The sequence below is a fragment of the Labrus mixtus genome, chromosome 10 (assembly GCF_963584025.1).
Source record: "Labrus mixtus chromosome 10, fLabMix1.1, whole genome shotgun sequence".
Taxonomy (NCBI): domain Eukaryota; kingdom Metazoa; phylum Chordata; class Actinopteri; order Labriformes; family Labridae; genus Labrus; species Labrus mixtus.
Window position 1 is genome coordinate 14,980,416 of NC_083621.1, and position 22,689 is coordinate 15,003,104.

At 38.6% G+C, this 22,689-nt stretch overlaps 4 protein-coding genes across 4 annotated transcripts; 3 read left to right on the forward strand and 1 right to left on the reverse strand.

Annotated features, from left to right (window-relative positions):
* On the forward strand, positions 1 to 5,646 carry gla (galactosidase, alpha). Its single transcript, XM_061048524.1, has 7 exons — positions 1 to 226; positions 1,487 to 1,661; positions 2,506 to 2,680; positions 2,934 to 3,025; positions 3,475 to 3,636; positions 4,373 to 4,570; positions 4,697 to 5,646. The coding sequence occupies exons 1-7, from the start codon at positions 66 to 68 to the stop codon at positions 4,955 to 4,957; spliced, it is 1,224 nt and encodes a 407-aa protein (XP_060904507.1). The 5' UTR covers positions 1 to 65; the 3' UTR covers positions 4,958 to 5,646.
* Positions 5,294 to 7,963, reverse strand: rpl36a (ribosomal protein L36A). The gene is made up of 5 exons (XM_061048525.1): positions 7,822 to 7,963; positions 7,073 to 7,178; positions 6,924 to 6,991; positions 6,715 to 6,837; positions 5,294 to 5,370 (listed from the first exon to the last, which is right to left on the reverse strand). Exons 1-5 carry the CDS (start codon positions 7,822 to 7,824, stop codon positions 5,350 to 5,352), a joined length of 321 nt encoding a protein of 106 aa, XP_060904508.1. The 5' UTR covers positions 7,825 to 7,963; the 3' UTR covers positions 5,294 to 5,349.
* A 331-nt stretch (positions 7,964 to 8,294) lies between these two features.
* Positions 8,295 to 20,669, forward strand: btk (Bruton agammaglobulinemia tyrosine kinase). The gene is made up of 18 exons (XM_061048523.1): positions 8,295 to 8,432; positions 12,257 to 12,415; positions 12,547 to 12,651; positions 13,238 to 13,319; positions 13,594 to 13,719; positions 13,816 to 13,880; positions 13,966 to 14,153; positions 14,415 to 14,477; positions 14,641 to 14,695; positions 14,784 to 14,863; positions 15,188 to 15,315; positions 15,530 to 15,601; positions 16,784 to 16,955; positions 17,144 to 17,363; positions 17,474 to 17,538; positions 19,278 to 19,396; positions 19,516 to 19,673; positions 19,760 to 20,669. The coding sequence occupies exons 2-18, from the start codon at positions 12,275 to 12,277 to the stop codon at positions 19,829 to 19,831; spliced, it is 1,911 nt and encodes a 636-aa protein (XP_060904506.1). The 5' UTR covers positions 8,295 to 8,432; positions 12,257 to 12,274; the 3' UTR covers positions 19,832 to 20,669.
* Positions 20,670 to 21,361: 692 nt separating this feature from the next.
* timm8a (translocase of inner mitochondrial membrane 8 homolog A (yeast)) lies at positions 21,362 to 22,657 on the forward strand. The gene is made up of 2 exons (XM_061048528.1): positions 21,362 to 21,591; positions 22,067 to 22,657. The coding sequence occupies exons 1-2, from the start codon at positions 21,481 to 21,483 to the stop codon at positions 22,226 to 22,228; spliced, it is 273 nt and encodes a 90-aa protein (XP_060904511.1). The 5' UTR covers positions 21,362 to 21,480; the 3' UTR covers positions 22,229 to 22,657.
* The last annotated feature ends 32 nt before the right edge of the window (positions 22,658 to 22,689 follow it).

A 22,689-nucleotide genomic window follows, 5' to 3' on the forward strand; every position in this document is an offset into this window, starting at 1 on the left:
GAAATAGGTACTAAATTCTTGTATTGTTATTGTCTGCGTTAAGTGTCGAGTGCTGGGTTGAAAATATGTACGAGCCCGTGGTCCTCCTCTCGCTCCTGGTGTTGATCCCTCTTGCTGCAGATGCGCTGGACAATGGACTGGCACTAAAACCCACAATGGGCTGGCTGCACTGGGAGCGGTTCATGTGTGATATCGACTGTGACAAGGACCCCAATAACTGCATCAGGTAAGAGACGTCAGAGCTGTCAGGCGGAGATGATTCAGCAGGATCAGGGTCTGACATGTTGGTGAACACAAACACAATAAAACAAAAGTAAAAGCAATGTGACAAGACTGTTGTAGCCTATACTTCTTTGAGAAATACGTCAACTCATCCTCCTCCCAAAACATCTTGTTCATAACATGTGTGTTCCAAAATGAACATAATAATGATAAAATATATACAATCTCTTATACTGGGCTACTTTCAAAAACGTGTCTGGTGGAGTCCTGCCCTCTGTGGAACCAGTGGTAGCCACTAAAGTATTGAAAACAAAGTTGAAAGCTTCTGGCCTTCAGTGGGCCTACCACAGTTGTTTCTGAACAAATACTACACAGAACTTTCCTATTATCCTAACTTACCTTATAATAATAACTATAAACTCATTGCATGGTTGCACATAACAGTTCTAACACATTTGTGAGTAGTTTTTATGTAGGCCTAGTTGTGTCCTTATTATAATATTATATAACATTATAATTACCGGTACGTGATCTTGATTTGATTATTGAAAATCTCTCTAAGAATGAAATAAAAAGACTTTATAGGAAAATATGATTATAAAAGCAGTGAGTATCTGATAAGCCAGGAGCGTGCTGAAAATAGCTGCTTTCATTTGCCTATATTTGTTTTGGATTTGAGGAACTGTGAGATATAGATGTCATTGTCGACTGAAATAATCAATATTCATATGGCACTTTTAAAACAAGGAAACATCTGCCAACAACTTTCCAAAGGAGTGAAAATGTATGATTGTACAGGGATAAACTCAATCAGAAAACTGAATTAGTACGAGTTTTTATCTGAGAATTAAACGTCAGATGAACAACACAGATCGAGAAAAATGACATAGATCTGTTATTAACCATTGCTCTCGGTTTATCAATTAGTTTTTTGGCAAGTGTAAAAACCAATACTTAACTCAATTAAAATGCTAAACTGATCATTTCTCATAATTATGAATCAAATCCCGCTCATAAAGCCTCTTCTTCCTCCTTAGAGCAAATAGATTTTCCCAGTGGTTTCCGGCCAACAAAGCAGTTAGGACACTAGATGTCAGCCTGTTGTTTGTTTGAATTGTTGTGATGATTTAAGTCGACAAGAATCAACAGAATAAAATAGCGTCTATATGTCCCTGCCATACTGCTCTTGCTCATGACACTGAAACCCTCGCATCTAAGTGGCACTGTGGGCTTTGCCTGCCTCCTCTTGTCGCCCCTCTTGCAGTGAGAGTCTGTACATGCAGATGGCAGATGTGATGGTGAAGGAGGGCTGGAAGGAGGCCGGTTACGAGTACGTGTGCATCGATGACTGCTGGCCCTCCCACCAGCGCGATGCCAAGGGCCGCCTGCAGGCAGACCCCAAAAGATTCCCGGGGGGCATCAAGAAACTGGCTGACTATGTGAGTATCAGGTATAAAAGGAGAGCCGGGGTTTGAATGTATAATTGAATGACATAATGCCTCCATAGACGTCAAAGAGAGAGGAGTTCAGATAGATTTAAGGAGAGTTAGAAATACTTACATTTGAGGTTTTGTACTAGCTGGAGGTAGATAGAGGGAGAGTTCACACTTGAATACGGCTGTTTTTTTTCCGTTTTCAGTCTCAATGGCTCCATTTTGAATAGGATACACAATTATTTAGACCATGTCACATTGAACACATATTCCCACAGATATGATGCCATGCGGTTCTAGTTTTTTGCGAGGCAGTGGTGCAATGCGTCGAAGTTCTGAAATCTTTGTCGAATGAGAAGTTTTAGAAATCCCTGGTTTAATAACTCTCAAGGAAAAGTGATTACATAGTCACATTACATATTCATTATACTTCCATCCAGGCAGACCTGAAATGATTTACATAATGAAGGGGGGACGTGAAAGATGTGAAAACCAAGTCTCAGATTTCACACCAGTAAAAAGTCAGCACCTGGAGATCAGGGAGAAGCAGACATTGTGGGCATACATTGTCTTGATTAGGTAGGAGGACACCCTGAGTCCCTGCTACAGACACAATGGAGAGGAGATCTCTTAATGTGCAGACCCCTGTGACAGGGAGCTCAAAAATGCTGTCACCAGAAAACTTGGTTATATTCAACCCCACATAGGTAGAGTTGTGTCCTGTAGAAGAAACATATTTTTTTAAGTTGTGCAACATCACCACCTACTGGTTTTTTAGTCATAACCTGTCCAAATTGAACTGCAGGTTGCACTTTGTAAAGAAACTTCATGAATGTATTCCTGTTTTAAGGTTCATTCTAAGGGACTTAAGCTGGGCATTTATGCAGATGTGGGGAAAAACACCTGTGCTGGATACCCAGGCAGTCTGGGTTACTACGAGACAGATGCACAGACGTTTGCTGACTGGGGTGTGGATCTGCTCAAGTTTGATGGCTGCAACATGGACTGGAAACTTCTGGGAGAAGGTGACATTTTTCAATCCAAACTATGATTTACATGAATCATTGCAATGCATGTCCTGCTATGTACTAATCCTTTAACAATAATCTCATATTATGTTTATGATATGCAAAATGAAAGTATGATAGAAGCACATTGTCTTAACATTGAAATTTAGTTTCAATAATATTCTTGTTAAATTTTCTCTTTTCATTCAGAGCCTCCTTGGACTTAATATCCATTTTTATCCAACAGTTTCGTTATTCTGTTTTTGTTCAGGTTACGTGAACATGTCAAAAGCACTGAACCAAACTGGAGCAAGCATCCTGTACTCCTGTGAGTGGCCTTTGTATGAGTGGCAATTCAGACAGGTGAGACGGATGCATGTATTATTATATTTTTATATATGCGTTTATAGTTAGAGCTGCAAAAAAATGAGTCGATTCATTAATGAGCTTTTTTACTTACAATTTATATGCAACTGTTTTGATTATTGATCAATGGTTGGAGTTAGTTTAAACAAATATAATTGTTTGACAATGGGATGTTATTCCTCCTTGTCATAATAATGTTGAAAGACATTAAAAGAAAATGTTCACTATTTTGTACATGTGTAAATGTTTTGGTATCAATAGGAACACAATCTGTGTAGATGTAGCTCTACAACAACTTAACAGTCATTACTCATATTTCATTTTCAAGACTCCATCTACTGAACCGACAGTAAAAACAGAATAATTATTAATGGCTATCAACTGTACCTCAGACATCATGTGTTGTAGCCTGTACTACATTCAGAAAAACCCGTCTGTGCCTACAGCCCAACTACACAGCCATCCGTGAGACGTGTAACCACTGGCGTAATTATGCTGACGTGTACGACTCGTGGAACTCGGTCAAGTCCATCTTGGACTGGACTGCTTCTCATCAAGACATCATTGTCCCCTCGGCCGGACCTGGGGGCTGGAACGACCCTGATATGGTACACTGCTCTATATTTCTCTGTTTGACCTCAAAAACTAAGCAGAGAACTCAGGGTCCACAAGTAACAAGCTGTATTGATTTGTTAAAAATATTCAATTACTTCAAATGAATAATGACTTAGTTTTGGGGAAATTAACTTTTTTGCTTACCTGCTGTGAGGCAGATGAGAAGATTGACACAACTATGCTAAGTCTCTGTATGGTGTAGTTGGTAGTTTGCAGAATAAGCTTATCATGGAGACTGCAGACAAACACCTTGCCTGGCTCTGTAAAATGAATGTGTCACCACATACATTGTAAAAATTAGACCAAGGTGACATTAAAAGTAATGAAGTGAGTTTTAGAAGATCAGGTTGACAAAATGTGTGACTGTCAACTTTTCACAGAGCTGGGCTTCCATTGTCTGTTTGAGCTAAAGTAACAAGCTGCTTGTTGTAGATTCATGTTAACCATACATAAAACAAGTGGATAGTGTATGTTAGGTTTGGATCTTTTCATATTACTTATCATATCACAAAAACAGGATACTTATCACAATAATTAATAAGTCTTTTAAAACTTGATTTGGGAGAGATTCATCTTTTGTCCCTATGAAATGAAATGCCAGAGTGAAACTGACAGATTATTCAGTCACATTGAGGTTTTAACAGCACAGTTTGATGATGCACCACATCCTGTCAGTCAGCCAAATTGCTCTGCTGTTTACATATTCCACACACTGCTCCATCTTTCTAGCTCGTGATTGGGAACTTTGGCCTGAGTCATGACCAGCAGGAGTCTCAGATGGCAATATGGGCCATCATGGCAGCCCCTCTACTCATGTCTAATGATCTGAGGGACATCTGTCCTCGCTCCAAGGACCTGCTGCAGAACAGACACATCATAGCCATCAGCCAGGATCCACTAGGCAGACAGGGATACCGCACTGCCAAGGTGGGTATTACAGAGCAAGGTCACCTTCCTGAAGTTCTTCACTACATGCTTTATGTTCAACAATAAGCAGTCTGAAGAGTTCTTTTTACAACTAATCTCTCTGAAAATAATGCAACTCTTCCACAGGTGGATAGCTTTGATGTGTGGGAGAGGCCTCTGTATAAGAACCGACTGGCTATCGCTGTGCTGAACAAACAGGAGATCGGGGGTCCAAGAGGGTTTTTCATCAGAGTGGCTCCTGGCTGGAAGATCTGCAGCCCTCAGTGTAATGTCACACAGATCCTGCCTCAGTTCAAGGAGATAGGTGTTCAGACCCTAAATAGCAAAGTGGTTGTACCCGTCAACCCTTCAGGGACCGCGCTACTGACTGTCACTCCCATCAACTGAGTGCTAACAGGCTCTCACAAGCTGCACTGGCAGGACACACCAGTCGAACACAACATGCCATTTCTAAAATGAGTCCATTTTAAAAGTCAAAGTTGGGCTTCTTTTATAACAATATTTCTTGATTTTAAAAAGCGAAAATATTTTATTGACCACAGAATCTGTTTCAATCAGATTGTTACCATGTTGATTACAGAACACACCCTGTCTTTGTTATCATGATGAACTACTTAAAATGTTTTGCACTCATGCTGTAAATAAACCCAGATAGACTAAAAACGGTATGCATCACATCCTACAGTTTGTAAAATGTGGGAAAAGAAGGGCTCAACTCCAAAGTGTGTTTTGATACATTTATTGGAAATAATGAAACTTCCTCCAGAAAACTGAGCAGTTTAGAACTGGATGACCTGGCCCTGGAGGAGAAGAAAAACAAATGTGGTTAAAATGATGCACAGGTAAGAGTTATACATGTTAACTCAATGATAAATGGCTCATTGTAAATGCTACTGGAAATGAACTCATGACTGATAATAATTATGCTGATGTGCATTTAAATAAATACTTTTTAAAAAATAATATATGTTCTTTTCCACTGTACTCCAATTTTTATAACCAGAATAAACCTGCACTGCTGAATGGGTGAAGAGGAATAAATGCTGTAACTGATACAACAAATACAACCATGTGCTTTGTCAAATCAGCCAATTGAGAAATCAGCTTCGTCAAAGGCAGGTTTGACCTCCTGTGTTTGACTTTGGCTGTTAGTATTAATGCTTCAAGAATCCTGGTTGTGCCGCAAAACTCAATATAATCTGTAACTGGTTCTTTATACGACTATATAGCTGGTCATTTAGACCGGTTTAATGGCTATAAATAGGTTTAAATATTAACTCAAAGTCATAACTACAAGAACAGACACAATGTTTGTATAAAGTAAAACCTCATCGTTGTTTGCAATACAAAAAAGGCCGGTAAAATATTAGGGGAATGATAAACACATTTTATTTCCACTTGAATTTGTTGTTTCACCGTTTTTCATCCATTAGTGCATGAGACATGAGTTATGTGAACCAGTTTATAGCAGTCCACTGAAAATCACTAACATTCAGATTTGCCCCCCCCCTATTATTATCACCTTTACCAAACAGACATGGTCCCTTTAGAATTAAATATTCCATAACACAACATAAATAAAAATGTCCTAATTCATCAGGGACATCTGATTCATTGTCTTTCATGTTTTGTGACCATTCATTTCCTCTTGGAAGTTTTTTTTTGTTTTTACCGTTTTTTAGCAGCACATTTGTATCATCACTGTAAACTATTCATTAAGGTTTGGAGAATAATTCCTATATATTTACTTTCGTATTATTATGCCCATGGTAAATATAATAATTTAACATCCCACTTGTTAGTTTATTCTACACAATTAAGTGTCAAAATCTAACTACCAGAATTACAATTTCTGGTTCTTTTCTCAGCAGCGAAAGCATGAAAACCTGTTATCACTGGAATGATGAAATGATACAAGCAGGACTTGGACGTTATTATAGGATTATACATTATTAAGCGTCTGGGAATTTAACCAACAGCACTCATTGGTGAAGTTCAAAGTTGATTACACAGATTTTGGGGAGACATATTTAGCCTTCCTATAAGACTGGACCTCAAAACTTTTCAAAAGCGTCAACACGCTCCATAAACACAGTACACTGAGGTAACGCACAAAATGAAAAAAAGATAGCACTAAAGCCTACCTTTCTCTTCTTGTCACCACCCAACTCGAAGTGCTTGCATCTCTTGATGGGCATCATTCTCTTGGATCTACAGTTGGGCTCCACACACTCAAGCCTCAGCACGATCTTCTTTGTAGTCTTAGCCTGAGAAGATGAAACAGCATCAAGTCAGACAAACACACTGTGGCATTATTTGACCTCATGGATCAGCAATAGAGAGCAGGTCATACCTTCTTCCTGAAAATGGGCTTTGTCTGACCACCATACCCGCTCTGCTTTCTGTCGTATCTCCTCTTACCTGCACAACAAACACATCATTTAACTACATCTTCACAACACATGGACAATATGACCAGTCCAAAAATAAATAACTATTTACCCTGTGCATAGAGGGAGTCCTTTCCCTTCTTGTACTGGGTAACTTTGTGAGGTTGATGCTTCTTGCACTTCTTGCAGTACGTCCTGCGGGTCTTCGGGACGTTCACCTGGACAAGAAAGAAGTAAAGCATTGAAAACACTTGAAAATATTTAATATGCAACCACCACTTTTTAACCTTGTGACTGACCATTAATGCTTATCAAAGATGGTCAATAAACTTGTTGCAACTAACTTGCAGGCCATGATGGGTTTAAACTATTTATGTCGCATTACATTATGTTAATACTATGTGTAACATCCCCACAATGACGAGACCACTGTGTTTATTATTTTGACTCCAAGCATTGCTACATGAACATGGTTAGTGTACGTGAGCTACCAGGCTAACATGTTAGCATTTCAGCTTTAATGTGAAGAAACAGAAATGAGGAAATAAGATCTTAAAAGGAAAATATAGAAAACTGAAGCAGCAGCTGTTTAACATCACGCAGACATTAAATGACTACACTTAAAAGATAATCTCACAAACAGAGGCCGACTGCGTGGAAGCGGCAGCATTTCAGCATTAACACATCGGGTACGTTTTCAGTTTATCAGCTCAAACATACAAAAATGATGGTTAATAATATCATCACAGCAAGGTTTAAGACTCCCTTAACATATGTGATTCAGCAATACACAATATTCATTCTTTAATCGGCAAGATTGAGTTAGATTCTGTAAAGTGTATCCGTGTAATATTTTCTTACCATGGCTGCGCCCCGATGCCGAGGAAAAGAGGAAGGTAGAATCCGGAAGCACTCCTTAATGTAGGCCTCAGCGGTGGAGCAGCTGCCTAGACTGCCCCCTAGCGGTGATACGAGTCAGGAGGACAACCACTACAAATAAACCAGATACCAGAGATTAACTATTTCATGTATCAACAGGGTTATAGAATTAGACCTGTGCAGGGGGAAAAAAGTAATTTAATAAAGCACTTTGGAATACATTTGAATGTATGCAGAGGTTTGTTTATCTTTTTTTCCTCACAAATCGAATCAGCTTCAAAGTATAAAATAATTAATCTTTTTAAATAAGAGTTATAGCACATGCGGGAAACAAATGGGGTCTTTTGTTAAAGTTTAGCTCGCTTCTACTTATCACCAAAACTTTCCAGAGGGCTGATATGAAAATGAGCAGGAAGAAAAAGGGGAAGTAAGCCAAGTTGATTCCTCTCTGTGGGTGTGTTTTAGTTTCTTGCATCACAAACTAACACACAATAAATGAAAGGCAAGCAACTGAGGCAAAGGTTCATGCCGCTGCTTCTGGCCCCAGCATCTGTAGTCGTCTTGTCTGATGCTTGACTTTTTTGGATGTCTGGGTAAGTGTAAAATGCTCTTTTGCTCATTAAGGATGGTGATCCTGAAAATGTTTTAGTCATTAGTTCATTTAAAGCTGCTAAATTAATACATTTAGTTAAAAGACATTTAACAAAAAAAGTTGTAAATTCTTCCAAGTAGCCGACAGATATTCAGTTTTAATGCAAAAATCCTGTGATGTGTGTACTTATAATTCAAATCATATATAGTGACATTATGTTCTTCAATTCTGCCGTACTTTGAACATGTAACTGTCTAAATGTAGTCCATTTACCACGTCTTGCAGAACTGAGGGTTTAGAAAGAAGCTGCTTTGAAGTTTGTTTGAGATCATAATCAGACATAGTTTCATGCGGTTACCTTGAGAGACGAAATGTTTCGAATGAGCACTTTAAAGAAAAATAATTTAAGATGCTGTCTTTGTATTTACCTGTTTTTACGTGCATCACGGAAAAAATGCGCGTTCTGAAAACAGACTTCCAAAGAACACAACAATGTTAAATTTAAATGGTATTTGAACTAGTTGTGGTTAGATTCTAGGGCTTGAACTTGTGAGTCTAGTCCTCTCTCTCTCTCTCTCTCTCTCTCTCTCTCTCTCTCTCTCTCTCTCTCTCTCTCTCTCTCTTTCTCTCTCTCTCGCTCTTTCTCTCTTTTATACAGTATATACATCAACACACACACACACACACACAAACACACACACACACACACACACACAAACACACACACACACAAACACACACACACACACACACACAAACACACACACACACACACACACACATGTTCTTGCTCTTGTCACTTATCAGTCAGGAAACGTTAGGAAAGGCATCATCATGACAGGTTCCTGTTCAAACAGTTTTGCATGTTTAGGTTTGCTGTATCATACCAAAGTGAACATCATGCAACTCAATTCATGAATGAATTCTATCACAATCTTTGTGTATTTGTTAGGGTTACCCATTAGCTGTACCCGAGAGCTCAGCTGTTTGGGGCCACACCACCATTATGCATTTTAATAACAGTTCATAATGTTTACATTTTGGAACTTCTATTCAAAACACGCATACTGTACGGTCCTGGACGAAGCTCGATGTAAATGGCTAAACGTAATGATCTGTTGCCCATTATTCAGAAAGCCATCACAGTCAGATATTATGAAATCACTTTTAAATATCTTGTGATAACATTTTGGTGCAACGTTAAAAAGGGGGTTTGAAAGATCCACTTAAGCTTTGCTTAAAGTTTGAGATGCTGAAAAGTCGCTTTTGTTTAGTAAAAACTGCATTTTGTAAAAAAAAAAAAAAAAAAAAACTTTTGAGCCTTTTTTTTCACAACAGATAGAATCAAGCAAGTAGCTATGGTTTAACTTGAGATCAGACAAGATACCACAAATATAAAGTAGAGAGTGAGAGAGAGAAATACATCCGTGCAAAGTGTTAAACATTTTGTTTTGCTGTGCTGAGCAGAGGGGAACTCTGCCAAATCTAAAAATAAATGTGAGAGTCTGTTATAGTTATATGCATGTAAGTGATCAAGTAATAAATACCTCATAGGTAGTTAACCAACATTTTAAAGTGCTAATGACAGATATTAACATTTAAATGAGAGATAAAGTCATGTTGAAGAGGTGCAGGGTACTGAGTTTCTTCTCTCTTCATATTGCAGTACAACACTGATGCAACTTCCCTCTGAGTTTGTCTGTGTCAGCCACCGTGAGTCAACTCCCTTCACAAAAAGACACAAAAATCGACATTTTGTCGCCATGATACATCAGTGAAATATTGACATAGAGTTTCAGTCAACTAGCTCCAACAATCAGAGAAGAAGAGAGAATAGTTTGTACATCTGAGTTTCTATTGGCTGCAGAGTTCGTGATGTGAGAAAATCTAAATGGTGACAGATGAGGAATGAATAAACATTGTTTAGTCGATTAGGGAACAATGAGGTATTATCAGTCTGGTGTGAAGAAATGTCACACTCCTGGTTAACAGCAGAAAGTTAACAGAAGCTTCTAGTGTTACAGTAACAGTTCAGATGATAGAAGGAAGTACTCTCAGGCTGAAAATAGGCTGAGCTCAAGTGCAAACACATTTGGACACACACTATCAGACAATGAGCATTCAGCTGTGAGAAGAGGCGAGTATGAGCATCTCAGACTTCATGTTTCACTTCACAATAATATGTTCTTTTTAACTTTAGTGCCTTTTGTAGTTTAGTTGTGTTTGAGAATAAAAGGGTTTTGTGAGATATCTAAAATGGATTGAGCGTTCTGGTGAGTCGTGGTTTTATGTTATTTTAGTTGTTGTTTTGCACTTTGCAGTTGCAGCTTCACCTGATCTTAATTTCTATGTCGGTGAAAAGCACAAACACGGACCTGTCACAGGTCTATTGACATTAAATTGTTGTCAAATCCACTTCCCTTTTTAAAATTAATCAGCATACAAGTTGATTTTCCTCTGACTGCCAGTTATTTTTTTATCCATACTGCAAAGTGATTTTTTCCCCCCCCATAATGTTCGCGTCTCTTTCCTTATCCCCTAAAAAACATCAGTGCTTCTTTGCCCCACTTATGGTAGCAGCAGAGGAGCTTTGCCTTGACTTTGAGGTGCAAGTTTCATTTTAGAACTAGTGGTTGGTAGGTGTTGAAAACAAGACACAATAAAAGTTGTGAACTAAAAAGAGACAACCTTTTTTGTTCGCCTTCTTATCTTCTAAAGCAGGTTAAATGTTCTTCTGTGTGGGAGTGCATGTGTGAGATTAAGGTGAGATTTTTAGGCTTGCAAGCAAACACACTTCAGTATGTTTCTGTTTTACCAAAAACATAGAAACGATGTATTCTGAGTATTTTATTCAACAGTAAGTGCTGTATGAACGTATGGTCATAGTTTGAGTAAGGGTAGGTTGTGGGAAAGCTGTTATATGTTCACTTATCTACCGCTCTTGAAAACTATATATATATTTATTTATCCCATTAAGTTAGATTTTACTGTAATAAATTTGACTTTTTTACTGCTTTATTGCTGATTGTATGTCCACCTTTCTTTGGTTCAAACAATACACATTTTAATGTGTTAAATAAGCATGAAATGTGTGAAAATCCTTTGACAACCAGCTTTAAAACAAGTAATGATGTGTGTATTTTAGAACCTGCGTAGTGAGCTAGCAAAGTTGCCCCGGCATCCTGTCAAATAAATATGCATTAATGTGGATGCAAAGCACAGTGTTTTATCTGATGCGACTTCTGATATCAAAACAATCCAAGACAGGGAGAACAACTGGAAAAACACCTCCGACCAACGGTATTAGGAATACTAGACGGGGGATTTGGTAGATACACTCATCTGATATCTTTTCCCAGCTTCTTATCACAAATGTATAGGGGCCTCTGAGCAATTGTGATCCGGCAGGGGATTTGGGAAACGGAGCATGTTGCTGGCAGTAAAAGCAGGCTTATGCAAACTACAGCTAATCTAACACTGATACGTGCAATCTCTCATGGCTCTTCATCTCTGTCCACATCTCTACTCTTACCAGTTTTAGTGGCATTGCTTTGACTATATGGAGAGTGGTCAGTACATGTCAACTTACTGAATACTCTTCTCATATGAAATGCAAAGTGAATAGCTGTGAAGTGTTAAATAATGCCAAAGAGGGCCCTAGTTGTGTTCAGCTAAGCAGAGTGATAGTGGATGAGTCAGTCACAGCTCTCAGCAAAATGATCACCATGTGAGCTGAGGTGTGAATGTTCACTGTTTTTCTGCTAAAGAGTTGCGTGTTAGGCGTCCATAATGCTTTAAGATAAGTCGTATTTGTATCTCTTGTAGACTAATCCTGGCTGAATCATGTCGGACAGTATAATGGAGGAAATCTTCATTAAACGATCTCAGCAGAAGAAAAAGACCTCACCTCTGAATTACAAGGAGAGATTGTTTGTTCTCACCCAGGAAAAGATAGCCTATTATGATTTTGATCCAGAAAAAGGGGTACGTATAGAACTGCTTACACCAATAAATGACAAAGCATTGCATTTGTGCCGGACTCAAGTTTGCAAACAGAGAACTTTGCAGCTGCATGTGTTGGTTATTCCCTGACTGTTTCCTCATCTTTTAAGCAGAAGCGAAAAGGTCTGAGAGGATCAGTGGACCTTGAGAAGATCAAGTGTGTAGAAAAGGTCCAGCCAGAGCCCAACACCCCACAAGAGCGCATGTATGCATTCCAGGTAGACCCTTTTATCAGTTTATTTATTAAACATGAAGGGATCTTTCCAGAAACTCCTCCCAACATTTGTAGAAGTTACAGAAAAAATCTGCAACTCTGATTAATTTCCCAGACAACACATTACTACCCTGACTCCTAAATCTATGCTGGTGTTCAACCAGTTGTTTTGCTAATATGCTGTTTTAAACTTGGCTTGTCACAGAAGATGATTTTCTGTCCTTTCCTGACAAAAAATATTCAATCCTCTTACAGTTGATAATGTGAAAGTTCATTGTTAAGAAGTGAAACTTTCTCTTACCCTCAAGTGAACTAGGGGCTTTCAGTGACCGTGCAGCTGTCGCCTTTGCACACATGTGAAGTCACATGACAAGGGAGTATGAAAAAGTTGTTTGCCATGGCAACCCCTAAAGTACAAGTATTAGGCGTTTCTGTCCTGGTCTGCATTGAAAATGATGGCACACAAGCAAGTGGAAAGCTTTACTTCATTTGTTCTCAAACTAGTCAGAAGAAGTAGAAAATGTCTTGAAATGATTGACAACTTTTGTAAAACTATAGCTGATGGGAATTTTCTTTTTTTTCTTGACCAGATTATTTATGATGAGGGGCCGCTGTACGTTTTTGCAAAGACTGAGGATGTCCGGGCGCAGTGGATAAAGAAGCTGAAAGAAAGTTAGTATATTTAGTATATGCAAACAATGTTAAAAATGTCTTTTCAGTGTCAGGATCTCATACAGAATGTGTATTATTTGAACACATCTTAACATCACCCATAAAGGCTCAGTGTTTATGCAAATGACAGGATTAACTCAATGTAAATGCTCTTCTTCTCTGTGTGTGTGTGTGTGTGTGTGTGTGTGTGTGTGTGTGTGTGTGTGTGTGTGTGTGTGTGTGTGTGTGTGTGTGTGTGTGTGTGTGTGTGTGTGCGCGCTTCATGCTTGCACAGTGGTGCGTTTCAACAAGGACCTCATGCAGAAGTATCATCCTTGTTCCTGGATGGATGGGGTGTGGCTATGCTGCCATCAGGAAGTTAAACAAGCCATGGGCTGCAAAGTGCTCGATAACAAAAACGGTAAGATTCCCTTTTTGTAAACACAATAACTAAATCCTAACCTATGAATTATATATATTCACTTTAGAAATATTGATTCAATAATGTCATCAATAGGCTTCACATCAAAGCAATCACGACGAAGGGGCTCTAGGAAACCTCTTCCTCCAACCCCAACAGAGGTACATGGAGAGTCCCTTCAGAATATTTATTAAAGAAAATCATGTGTTCAGTAGTTTATTTTATTAATCTTACATGATGTTTCAGGAGAAACCTGGTCGACCCTTACCTCCACAGCCTCCTGAACCTTCTGGCCCCTCTGTAGGCATGACTGTGATAGCAGAGTATGACTACACCCCCATGTCAACCCAGGACTTGGAGCTGAGGAAGGACGAAGAGTACACCATCCTGGAGATGTCCGACACCAACTGGTGGAGAGCCAAAGATAAATATGGGTGAGTCAAAAAAAGAAATTCTGCAGCCATGCAAACTGATTTGTTAAAATAACTTTTAATAGATTCCTCATCCTTTGTGTCAAATAAATGCAGGATCTTTAAAAATGTATCATTATTTATATTTAGAGTTCGAGGAAAAAATGTTGTTGACCAGATTCTACTTGGACTTGAAACCAGCAAAGAAAAAATATATCTGTTTTTGTGTTTGTGTGTGTCCATGAAGACATTAAAGATCCATTCAAATTGTTATCATTATTGCAGAAAGGAAGGATACATACCTAGTAATTATGTTGTCGAAGCGGAAAGTGGACTAGAAAGATTTGAGTGAGTATGGGTATTATTGTATTGTTCTAAAATGGTGAAATACTTATTTACATAACTTTTTATATGTTATATAATGTCAGAAAATTAATGCTTTCATGGCGAAAGCAATAAATGGTATGGAGATATTATCTATGAAAAAACATGTTCATATTTATGTTCACAGCTGGTATTGCAAGAGTATGAACCGTAGCCAGGCAGAAGAGCTGTTAAAAACGGAGGTAAACTCAGCTTGGACATATTTCTGCAGCTAGAATTACATCAACCTTCATTTCATTTAATGAAATATGCATTCATGTTGTTCCCCAGAACAAGGATGGAGGGTTCTTGGTACGGGACTCAAGCAAGGCTGGGAAATACACCGTGTCTTTGTTCAGTAAGGGTGGTGGGTGAGTAAGCTTATTGGTGTTAAACACTGCTTTGTGGTGTACCATTTACAGTATATCCTCTATTCAATGACTGCAGCCATGTGTGAACATATCAAAAGAAGAACTGTTAGAGATGAAAGCGGAAACAGTGGGCCACAGAGGGAGAGAGATGTAAATTCATGCAAAGCATGGACTAATCTTGCCTGCAGAACGTTTACATCCCTGGGCTCTGAGACTGAACTGTGTTGCGGATAACCCTGAGGAGATATTACCTACTCCAGCAAATGTGATAAATGATAGCTTCCTGTGGTGATGAAAACCTGCTCATCTAATCTATCTCCACAGGGAAACTGGTGGAAGCTGCAGACATTATAACATCTGCACCACCTGTCAGGGCCAGTTTTACCTGGCAGAGAAGCATCATTTCAGCAGCATCCCAGACCTCATCAACTACCACCAGCACAATGCAGCAGGTTAATACAGCAGTTGGTATTCATGGACATCTCTTGAAGTATTTATTTAAGATCTTAATTCCCCTGGCATTTGTCATGTATATGTATGTATAAAAAAAGAAATGACTATACGTGGCAGATGAGAACACACAGGATATCATTAAATTGAATGGCTAGAAATAAAAAAAAACTGCTGACCGCACAGGTTATAATGTCGTTTACTCTCTCTAACTAGGTATGGTTAGCAGGCTGAAATACATTGTAACAAACCGGGCAAGACCTCCATCAACAGCAGGACTTGGCTATGGTAGGAGCACATCTTTCTCGATCTCTAAGTTAATTCTCTTGTCAATCATAATGTCCTGATGACTTATTAAAAGTTATTCTCTGTGCAATTTATGGGACACACATTTTTATTTTTTTTTCATCAAAGCTGCATGTATTATAAACATAGTGAGGATTTACAGTATGTGTGACCTTTGGCACATCAGTTTAAGTTCCTGTTAGGAACTTTCGATTTGTACCAATTATGGCGTTTAGTGTGGACAACAGAATCTGTCTTAATTTAGCTGATCATGTCATGTTCTTGTGTAGGAAGTGTTTTCTGACCCCATCAAAAATCAGTAAAATGTATAGATTTATTAAAAGAAAGGTCAATGTGTTTTTGGCATGTTGCTAATTGTCTCTTCTGACACCCACATGGCAGCAATTACAGCCTTTAAAATAACCTACAATATTGAAATAGACAGCTTTGTCGCTGATGGTCGTGCTTGCATTTGAAGGTCATAAAGATGCATGAATATCAATTTCAATCTGTCTTATAACCAGCAGATAAAACTCCTCACAGGGGCTTTAGTTCACCCATTTTCACTTTGTGCTGTTGGAGCTTAAGTGGGCGATGAATAACATTCACACTTCAGGGACGATGAATATGTATCTGGAGTGAGCAGTGAGTTAGCTTAGCAAAGCATAAAGACTGGAGACAGGAGAAAACATCTAGCCAGGCTTTATCAAGGGTTAACAACACACATACACGTGCAGACTCTTGTGTGTGTGTGCTGCTAACCTTTGATTTAATGTTTACAAAAATCAAGTCAACTTCTAAAAGTCTCACTTGTGCTGTAATGTGCTCACCAGTATACTTCTTGGTTTGGAGCATTAGTGTCAACAAGACACTGGCAAGTGTCTTGTTGTGGCCATGAAGTTGCTAGGCAGCTATTCCACAAATAGCTTTATTTTTTTCACTTTGGGGCTACGGCATGATTTTTTAAAAATGAAATTAAACAAACACAACCTGTAAACTTGAGAGGTTAGAGGTGCTGGTAGGGAGATTATATTTGACACAGTTAGGGCTTGCTGCTTCCAATATTATGATGAGCTAAACAACTGCGTGTTAAAGCTCCACACATTAATGAACATTTTCTTAACTCTTGACAAGAAACCCAAAATGTAGCTTTTTAATTAATGTGGTCTCTATTGTTTGCTCCAGGTGTGTGGGAGATTGACCCCCGTTACCTGACCTTCATCAAGGAGCTGGGCACTGGTCAGTTTGGAGTGGTAAAGTATGGAAAGTGGCAGGGCCAGCATGATGTCGCCATCAAAATGATTAAAGAGGGCTCCATGTCTGAAGATGATTTCATAGAAGAGGCCAAAATCATGATGTAAGCAAAACAAAACGAGTCTGTATTTTAACCTTTTATCTTCAACCATAACTGACAGCATTTCACATTCTAATAGAGATGTGCAAGATCATTCAAATTGATGTGTCATTCTGTAGTTTCTGTAACTCTGTGACAAAAACCAATGAATTATGCTTCCAGTAACTTTCTTCTCCTTTTGCTCAAACCAGGAAGCTTCGCCACGAGAACTTGGTTCAGCTTTATGGAGTGTGCACCAAACAAAGACCCATTTATATAGTGACTGAGTTCCTCTCCAATGGCTGTCTGCTAACATACCTCAGGGAGGGCCTGAAGCAGCACCCGACAGTTGTCCAGCTCCTGGAGATGTGTAAAGACGTCTCTGAGGGCATGGCCTACCTTGAATCCCAGCAGTACATCCACAGAGATCTGGTGAGAAACTTACAGGTTTATTATAGTATGTGCAACCAAGTATATTTGAGGGTAACAGTAGTAGTTTAAACATTACACCTAAACCCAGATCATTTGTTTTTGTCCTTTAGGCTGCCAGGAACTGCTTAGTAGATGGCAATGGCACAATCAAAGTGACTGACTTTGGACTTTCAAGGTAAAAGACATACAGAGGCACATCAATGCGGATGTAGTATATTTTAATTAATTTTTTTAATGCTATCTCTGTATTTTCAAAGAGGGAATAGACTCTGAAAATTTGGTTAAGTACAAGATTTGGTACTTTCTTAGCAATTCATTCTGCTTTTTTATTTTATTTCAATACCTGTTCAGCTTATATGTTAGTTCCTGCTCACTTTGTGTTTGAATATTTTGCAGACAAAGATGAAGAAAATGTCGGCCCAAACATAAAAATTTAGTTGATACAACTACCTCCACCTAAATCAAGTGCAGCAGTAAAATGCAGTAAATGAATACAGAAGTAATATTTAATCCAATCCAATGTTTAATAATATAACACTTAAACACAGGGACATTTTTCCTTCACTTGGTTTTACTTTTGAAATTCTCTGCCAATTACTTTTAAATATTTGGCTTTATTTCTTGAGTGTTTTCATATTGCTGTATCTGTGTAACCTCATTTCCTAAAAAGTTGGGATGTTGTGCAAATTGTAATTAAAAAATGATGTATTTTAAATTGAATGCAAACCTTAAAAAAAAAAGGTGGTAGAGCGGCAACAAAAGACTGGAGAAGTTGTTAAACTTTACACCCAGTAGAACATTTCATAATTAATAAGGTTAACTGGCAACAGGTCAGTCACAGGATTGGGTTTTTAAAAAAGCATCCCGGAGAGGCTGATTCTTTCTGAAGCAAAATTGGAGAGGGGTTAAACACTCTGTGAAGGATTGCTCTGGAAATAGTGATACAATTTAACAAATAAAACATTGTCTGTGAATAATGCTCTTCAGTACATCCACAGATGCAGGCTGGAACTCTACCATGCAAAGAGAAAACTGTAAACCAGATTTAGAAACATGGCTGCCTTCTCTGGGCCTAAGGTCATTTAAGATGGATCAAGGCAAAGTGAACTGTCCTGAGACCTGACAAGGTTGAAATGTGAAATTCTGGTTGGAAATAGTGGACACCACATACTCCAGGCTGAAGAGGAAAGGGACCATCTGACTTCTTAGCAGCGCACAGTTCAAAAGCCAGCATCCCTGATGCTATGGGGATGCAGAAGTGCACACGGGATGGGTAGCCTTCACATTTGTGAAGGCAACATTTATGCTGAAACACACAGGTTTTGAGGTGAAATATGCTGTCAAATATACAAATTATTTCCAAGGAGATGTTTATGCAAGACAATGCCAAACCACATTCTGGGTGTATTTCAACACCATGGCTCTGTAGTGAAAGAGTCTAGGTGATAAACTGGCCTGTCTTTCACCCTGACTTGTCACCCCTTGCAACACTGAACTGTTGAACAGTTGAAATCCTTCAAGCAAGAATGGGACAGCATTCTACGCTCAATGTGACAGAAATTGGTCTCCTCAGTTCCCAAACGCTTACAGAGTGTTATTAAAAGAAGTGTTGATGTTACAGAGTTGTTACCATGACCCTGTCCCAACTTTTTCTGACACATGTTGCTGGCATCAGATTCAAATTCATGGACATGTACTTTGCCTTGTACTTTACTTTGATCATACAATCAGTTTCAACATTGGATATGTTATCTTTGTGCTATTTTCAATCAAATACGGAGCCTCAATTTCACAAAACCATCACATTGTGTGATTATGTTTTTCACAACTTCCCAATTTTAAAGGAAATGGGGTTGTACTTCTACGTTGTATAAGCAAAGTATTTAGATTATTATTTTTCCTCTACTGTCTCAGGTATGTCTTAGATGATGAGTACACAAGCTCAGCAGGTTCAAAGTTCCCTGTTCGCTGGTCACCTCCTGAGGTCCTCCTCTACTGCAAATTCAGCAGCAAGTCAGACATATGGGCATATGGTGAGTTAACACCATGTACTCCCATTTCTTAATGTAAAGGGCTTCTCTCATTATTGATTCATATCAGTATTAAAAAAATATGTGTTTTTCACACCATTAACCTTTCTTTAAACACACAGGGGTCCTTATGTGGGAGGTGTACACTTTGGGGCGGCTTCCGTATGAACGACTCAACAATAACGAAATAGTGGAACAGGTGTCCAGAGGCCTGCGCCTCTACCGCCCCCAGCTGGCCAATGAGAAGGTCTACAGCGTTATGACAAGCTGTTGGTTTGATGTAAGTGTTTTTTTTTTTTTTTTTTGTGGATGATTGAAAAAATTGAAAAATAACACACAATTTACAGCCTCTCTTTTCCTTTTTAGAAAGCTGATGAGAGACCCAACTTTGAGGAGCTGGTAGTAACAGTACAGGATTTGTTGTATGAGCTGCAGTAAATTTCTGTAATTAACTGGCACAATACAGACATTTCACTGAGATCAGTTTTAAAATAGGGCCGAGGAGTCTAACTCAGTCCCTTTGTCATGTAATCAGGCGGCTTACCAAAATGATGGCGATACGCCTGACAAAAGCACCAAGTGTTTTCCACAGTCTCCATCACCATAGCTTTCAATTTGGGAGGGAGCCACTTCATCACGATGGCGGTTCCAAGATGGCGGCCATGTGAAATCGTTAAGTGCCAATATGTCTTCCAAGCCACAAAAGTCAATCTTGTTGTCAATATTTACATTTTCTGGGTCAAGGAATGCTTTAAAATGTCATGAGATGATTATTTGTGCCAAGATCAAATACATATGTTAATTTTGACAATGTATTACATCATTTTCATTGGGTCCTAGGCAGTTGGACATTGGCACTTAGCGATTTCACATGGCCGCCATATTGGAACCACCATCTTGATAAAGTGCCCCCCCCCCAAAAAAAAAAGAAAAAAGAAAAGAAAAATTGAAAGCTCTGGTGATGGAGAAAAAATGTGGTGCTTTTGTCAGGCATGTCCCCATTCTTCCCAAATCTGGTCCTAAGCCGCCTGACTAATGTTAATATCATTCACGTGAAAGTCACTGGGTCTAGCTCAATGTTTAGAATAGCTCTTCTAAAACTAGCGTTTTATATGTGAATATTTTATTGAAGTTTATTGGATTAAAATAAATTGTATCTGACTTTTATTGTATTCTGTATATTGTGTATGAATTGCAAAATGTGAAGACTTGTGTATAAGTAAACATGTTGTGTGAGAAAACATCTATATTTCAAAAATAAAAGCCACTAGGCCTACGTCGGGCTTTGAAGTGTACATGATATGAAATTAAAATGTGTTAATTGTTTTGTTTTTAAATATATTTTGTTTCTGCATTATAGTTAAGTGTCAACTACATCTGCTGCATTAATACTTTTGATTCAGTCGAGTTTAGTTACTACGACGGATGATTAGGGCCATGTTAATTTTATTTATTTATTTTTTTAATTTCGAGATGAATCTCGTAAATTAACGAGTTCGAGACCAGCCTGCGCAAAATGATGAAAGTAGAACTGTGTTTTCCTCTGAAGACAACTTCCTCCAAGTCAGTGCGGTTCTTTCTTCAGTTTCTTGCAGTATCTTTTCAGGTTGCTGATATTTTATGACAATGTGAAGATGATGATGTGCCAAAAGCATGTGTAGTTTCATATCTGCATAAGTGAAGCCCCAACACAACTATTTGTGTCTGTTATCGGTCTGCCTTGTTAAAGTGTCTCATGTGCAGAGCCAGTTTGTACGACAGAGGATTAGGGAATTATGTTAAAAATATATATTTTTATTTATTTATATTTATTTATTCTCGAAATTAAAAAAAAGGCCCTAATCCTCCGTCGTATAGTTCTATTTTGCTTTTATTGAATAACATTATTAATTGAATATGGCTGTTGTGGAAAAATTACGTATGTATGATGACGGATGACATCAGAAAAACGCACTCTGTGATTGGTTGGTCTACTTCCGCTTTCCCGTCGTTCATACCATCATACATGCACGTGAAGGTCAGCATTAGAACCATAAGAAACTTGGATATTGATAAATTATCTCCTACAACGTCTTCTCTTATAAACAATGGACGGCCAGGGAGCGACTGCAGACCCTCAACTTCAACAGTTTATCGAAATCGAGTCGCAAAAACAGAGATTTCAGCAGCTGGTTCATCAGATGACTGAGGTTTGCTGGGTAAGATTTCAGCTTGAAGCTAATGCTAATGTTTCTTTTTACTTTTGACTACAACTGACTTACATTGACATTAAATTCATAGTTCATGTTTTTTTTATTTGCTGTTGTCCACTAATTATGTAAACATGCTTTTGTTATCTTACCTCATGTAGTCTTATGTGACCCATCTCTCCATATGTCACTCATTCATGACATTCACATAGCGACTCCTTTGCAGACCTGCTGCAGGAGCTAAAGTGATGCATATTGTTAAAAACGTTTTTATCTTAGTAATCATAACGATATATGTCCTCTGTCCGGACGACAAATTATTCTATTATATATTATATATAGTCTGTGGTTACATTACGTGATCGTCTTCTTCCGACGGGACGTGATGAGGTCACATCTGGGGCAAGTGTGCAAACAACTACTGTGCTTAATTGTGTTTACTACGGGTGTTTACCTAAATTAACCAGTCTGTCTCTGTCTCTAGGAGAAATGCATGGATAAACCGGGACCAAAGCTGGACTCAAGGACTGAAATGTGCTTCGTTAATTGTGTGGAGAGGTTTATTGACACCAGCCAGTTTATCCTTAACAGACTGGAACAGACTCAGAGGGGCAAGGGCTCATTCTCTGAGAGCATGTCAGACTAAAAACTGTCCCTGAAAAGACTGACGAGACGCAGAGCACGCAGCAACCACCACCCTGAGAGGATGTCATTCGGCAGCCAACGTCATGTCGTTGAACTGTCCCATCAGCTGGAGAAAAGGAAAAACGTGAATTGTTGCTTTTGGTACAAGTGCCTGATATTATCATATATAGAGTAATGAAAAAGTCTGTTCGTCCTGTCACTTTGAGCTTAAATGTTATACTGAGCTTGAATGTGTTAAACTAGTGGGTCAAGTGTAGGAGACTGTCAAAAAATGGATGCACCTGGGACATTAAGCTGGCCAGCTGTTTTGAAAGCTACTTGGACTTCTCAGTCTACTCTACGGTAACTTAAGTGAGCAAACGGTCGTGTCATGACAGAGGAGGAGTGAGGTTATGGACTGTATATATGCAATAAACCAAATGCCAAATAATTCTGTTCATGCTTTGAGAAATGGTTGTCAAT

Excerpts from the sequence above, each read along its gene's own strand:
- rpl36a (XM_061048525.1), bottom strand. Across the intron at positions 6,838-6,923 it reads AGCCCATTTTCAGGAAGAAG|GCTAAGACTACAAAGAAGAT; the intron begins GTATGACCTGCT and ends TCATCTTCTCAG. Across the intron at positions 5,371-6,714 it reads GTGGTGACAAGAAGAGAAAG|GGCCAGGTCATCCAGTTCTA; the intron begins GTAGGCTTTAGT and ends CTTCTCCTCCAG.
- gla (XM_061048524.1), top strand. The coding sequence starts at position 66 with ATGTACGAGCCCGTGGTCCTCCTCTCGCTCCTGGTGTTGATCCCTCTT. Across the intron at positions 1,662-2,505 it reads TCAAGAAACTGGCTGACTAT|GTTCATTCTAAGGGACTTAA; the intron begins GTGAGTATCAGG and ends TCCTGTTTTAAG. Across the intron at positions 2,681-2,933 it reads CTGGAAACTTCTGGGAGAAG|GTTACGTGAACATGTCAAAA; the intron begins GTGACATTTTTC and ends GTTTTTGTTCAG.
- timm8a (XM_061048528.1), top strand. The coding sequence starts at position 21,481 with ATGGACGGCCAGGGAGCGACTGCAGACCCTCAACTTCAACAGTTTATC. Across the intron at positions 21,592-22,066 it reads AGATGACTGAGGTTTGCTGG|GAGAAATGCATGGATAAACC; the intron begins GTAAGATTTCAG and ends CTCTGTCTCTAG.
- btk (XM_061048523.1), top strand. The coding sequence starts at position 12,275 with ATGTCGGACAGTATAATGGAGGAAATCTTCATTAAACGATCTCAGCAG. Across the intron at positions 12,652-13,237 it reads AGCGCATGTATGCATTCCAG|ATTATTTATGATGAGGGGCC; the intron begins GTAGACCCTTTT and ends TTTCTTGACCAG. Across the intron at positions 19,674-19,759 it reads TGACAAGCTGTTGGTTTGAT|AAAGCTGATGAGAGACCCAA; the intron begins GTAAGTGTTTTT and ends TTTCCTTTTTAG.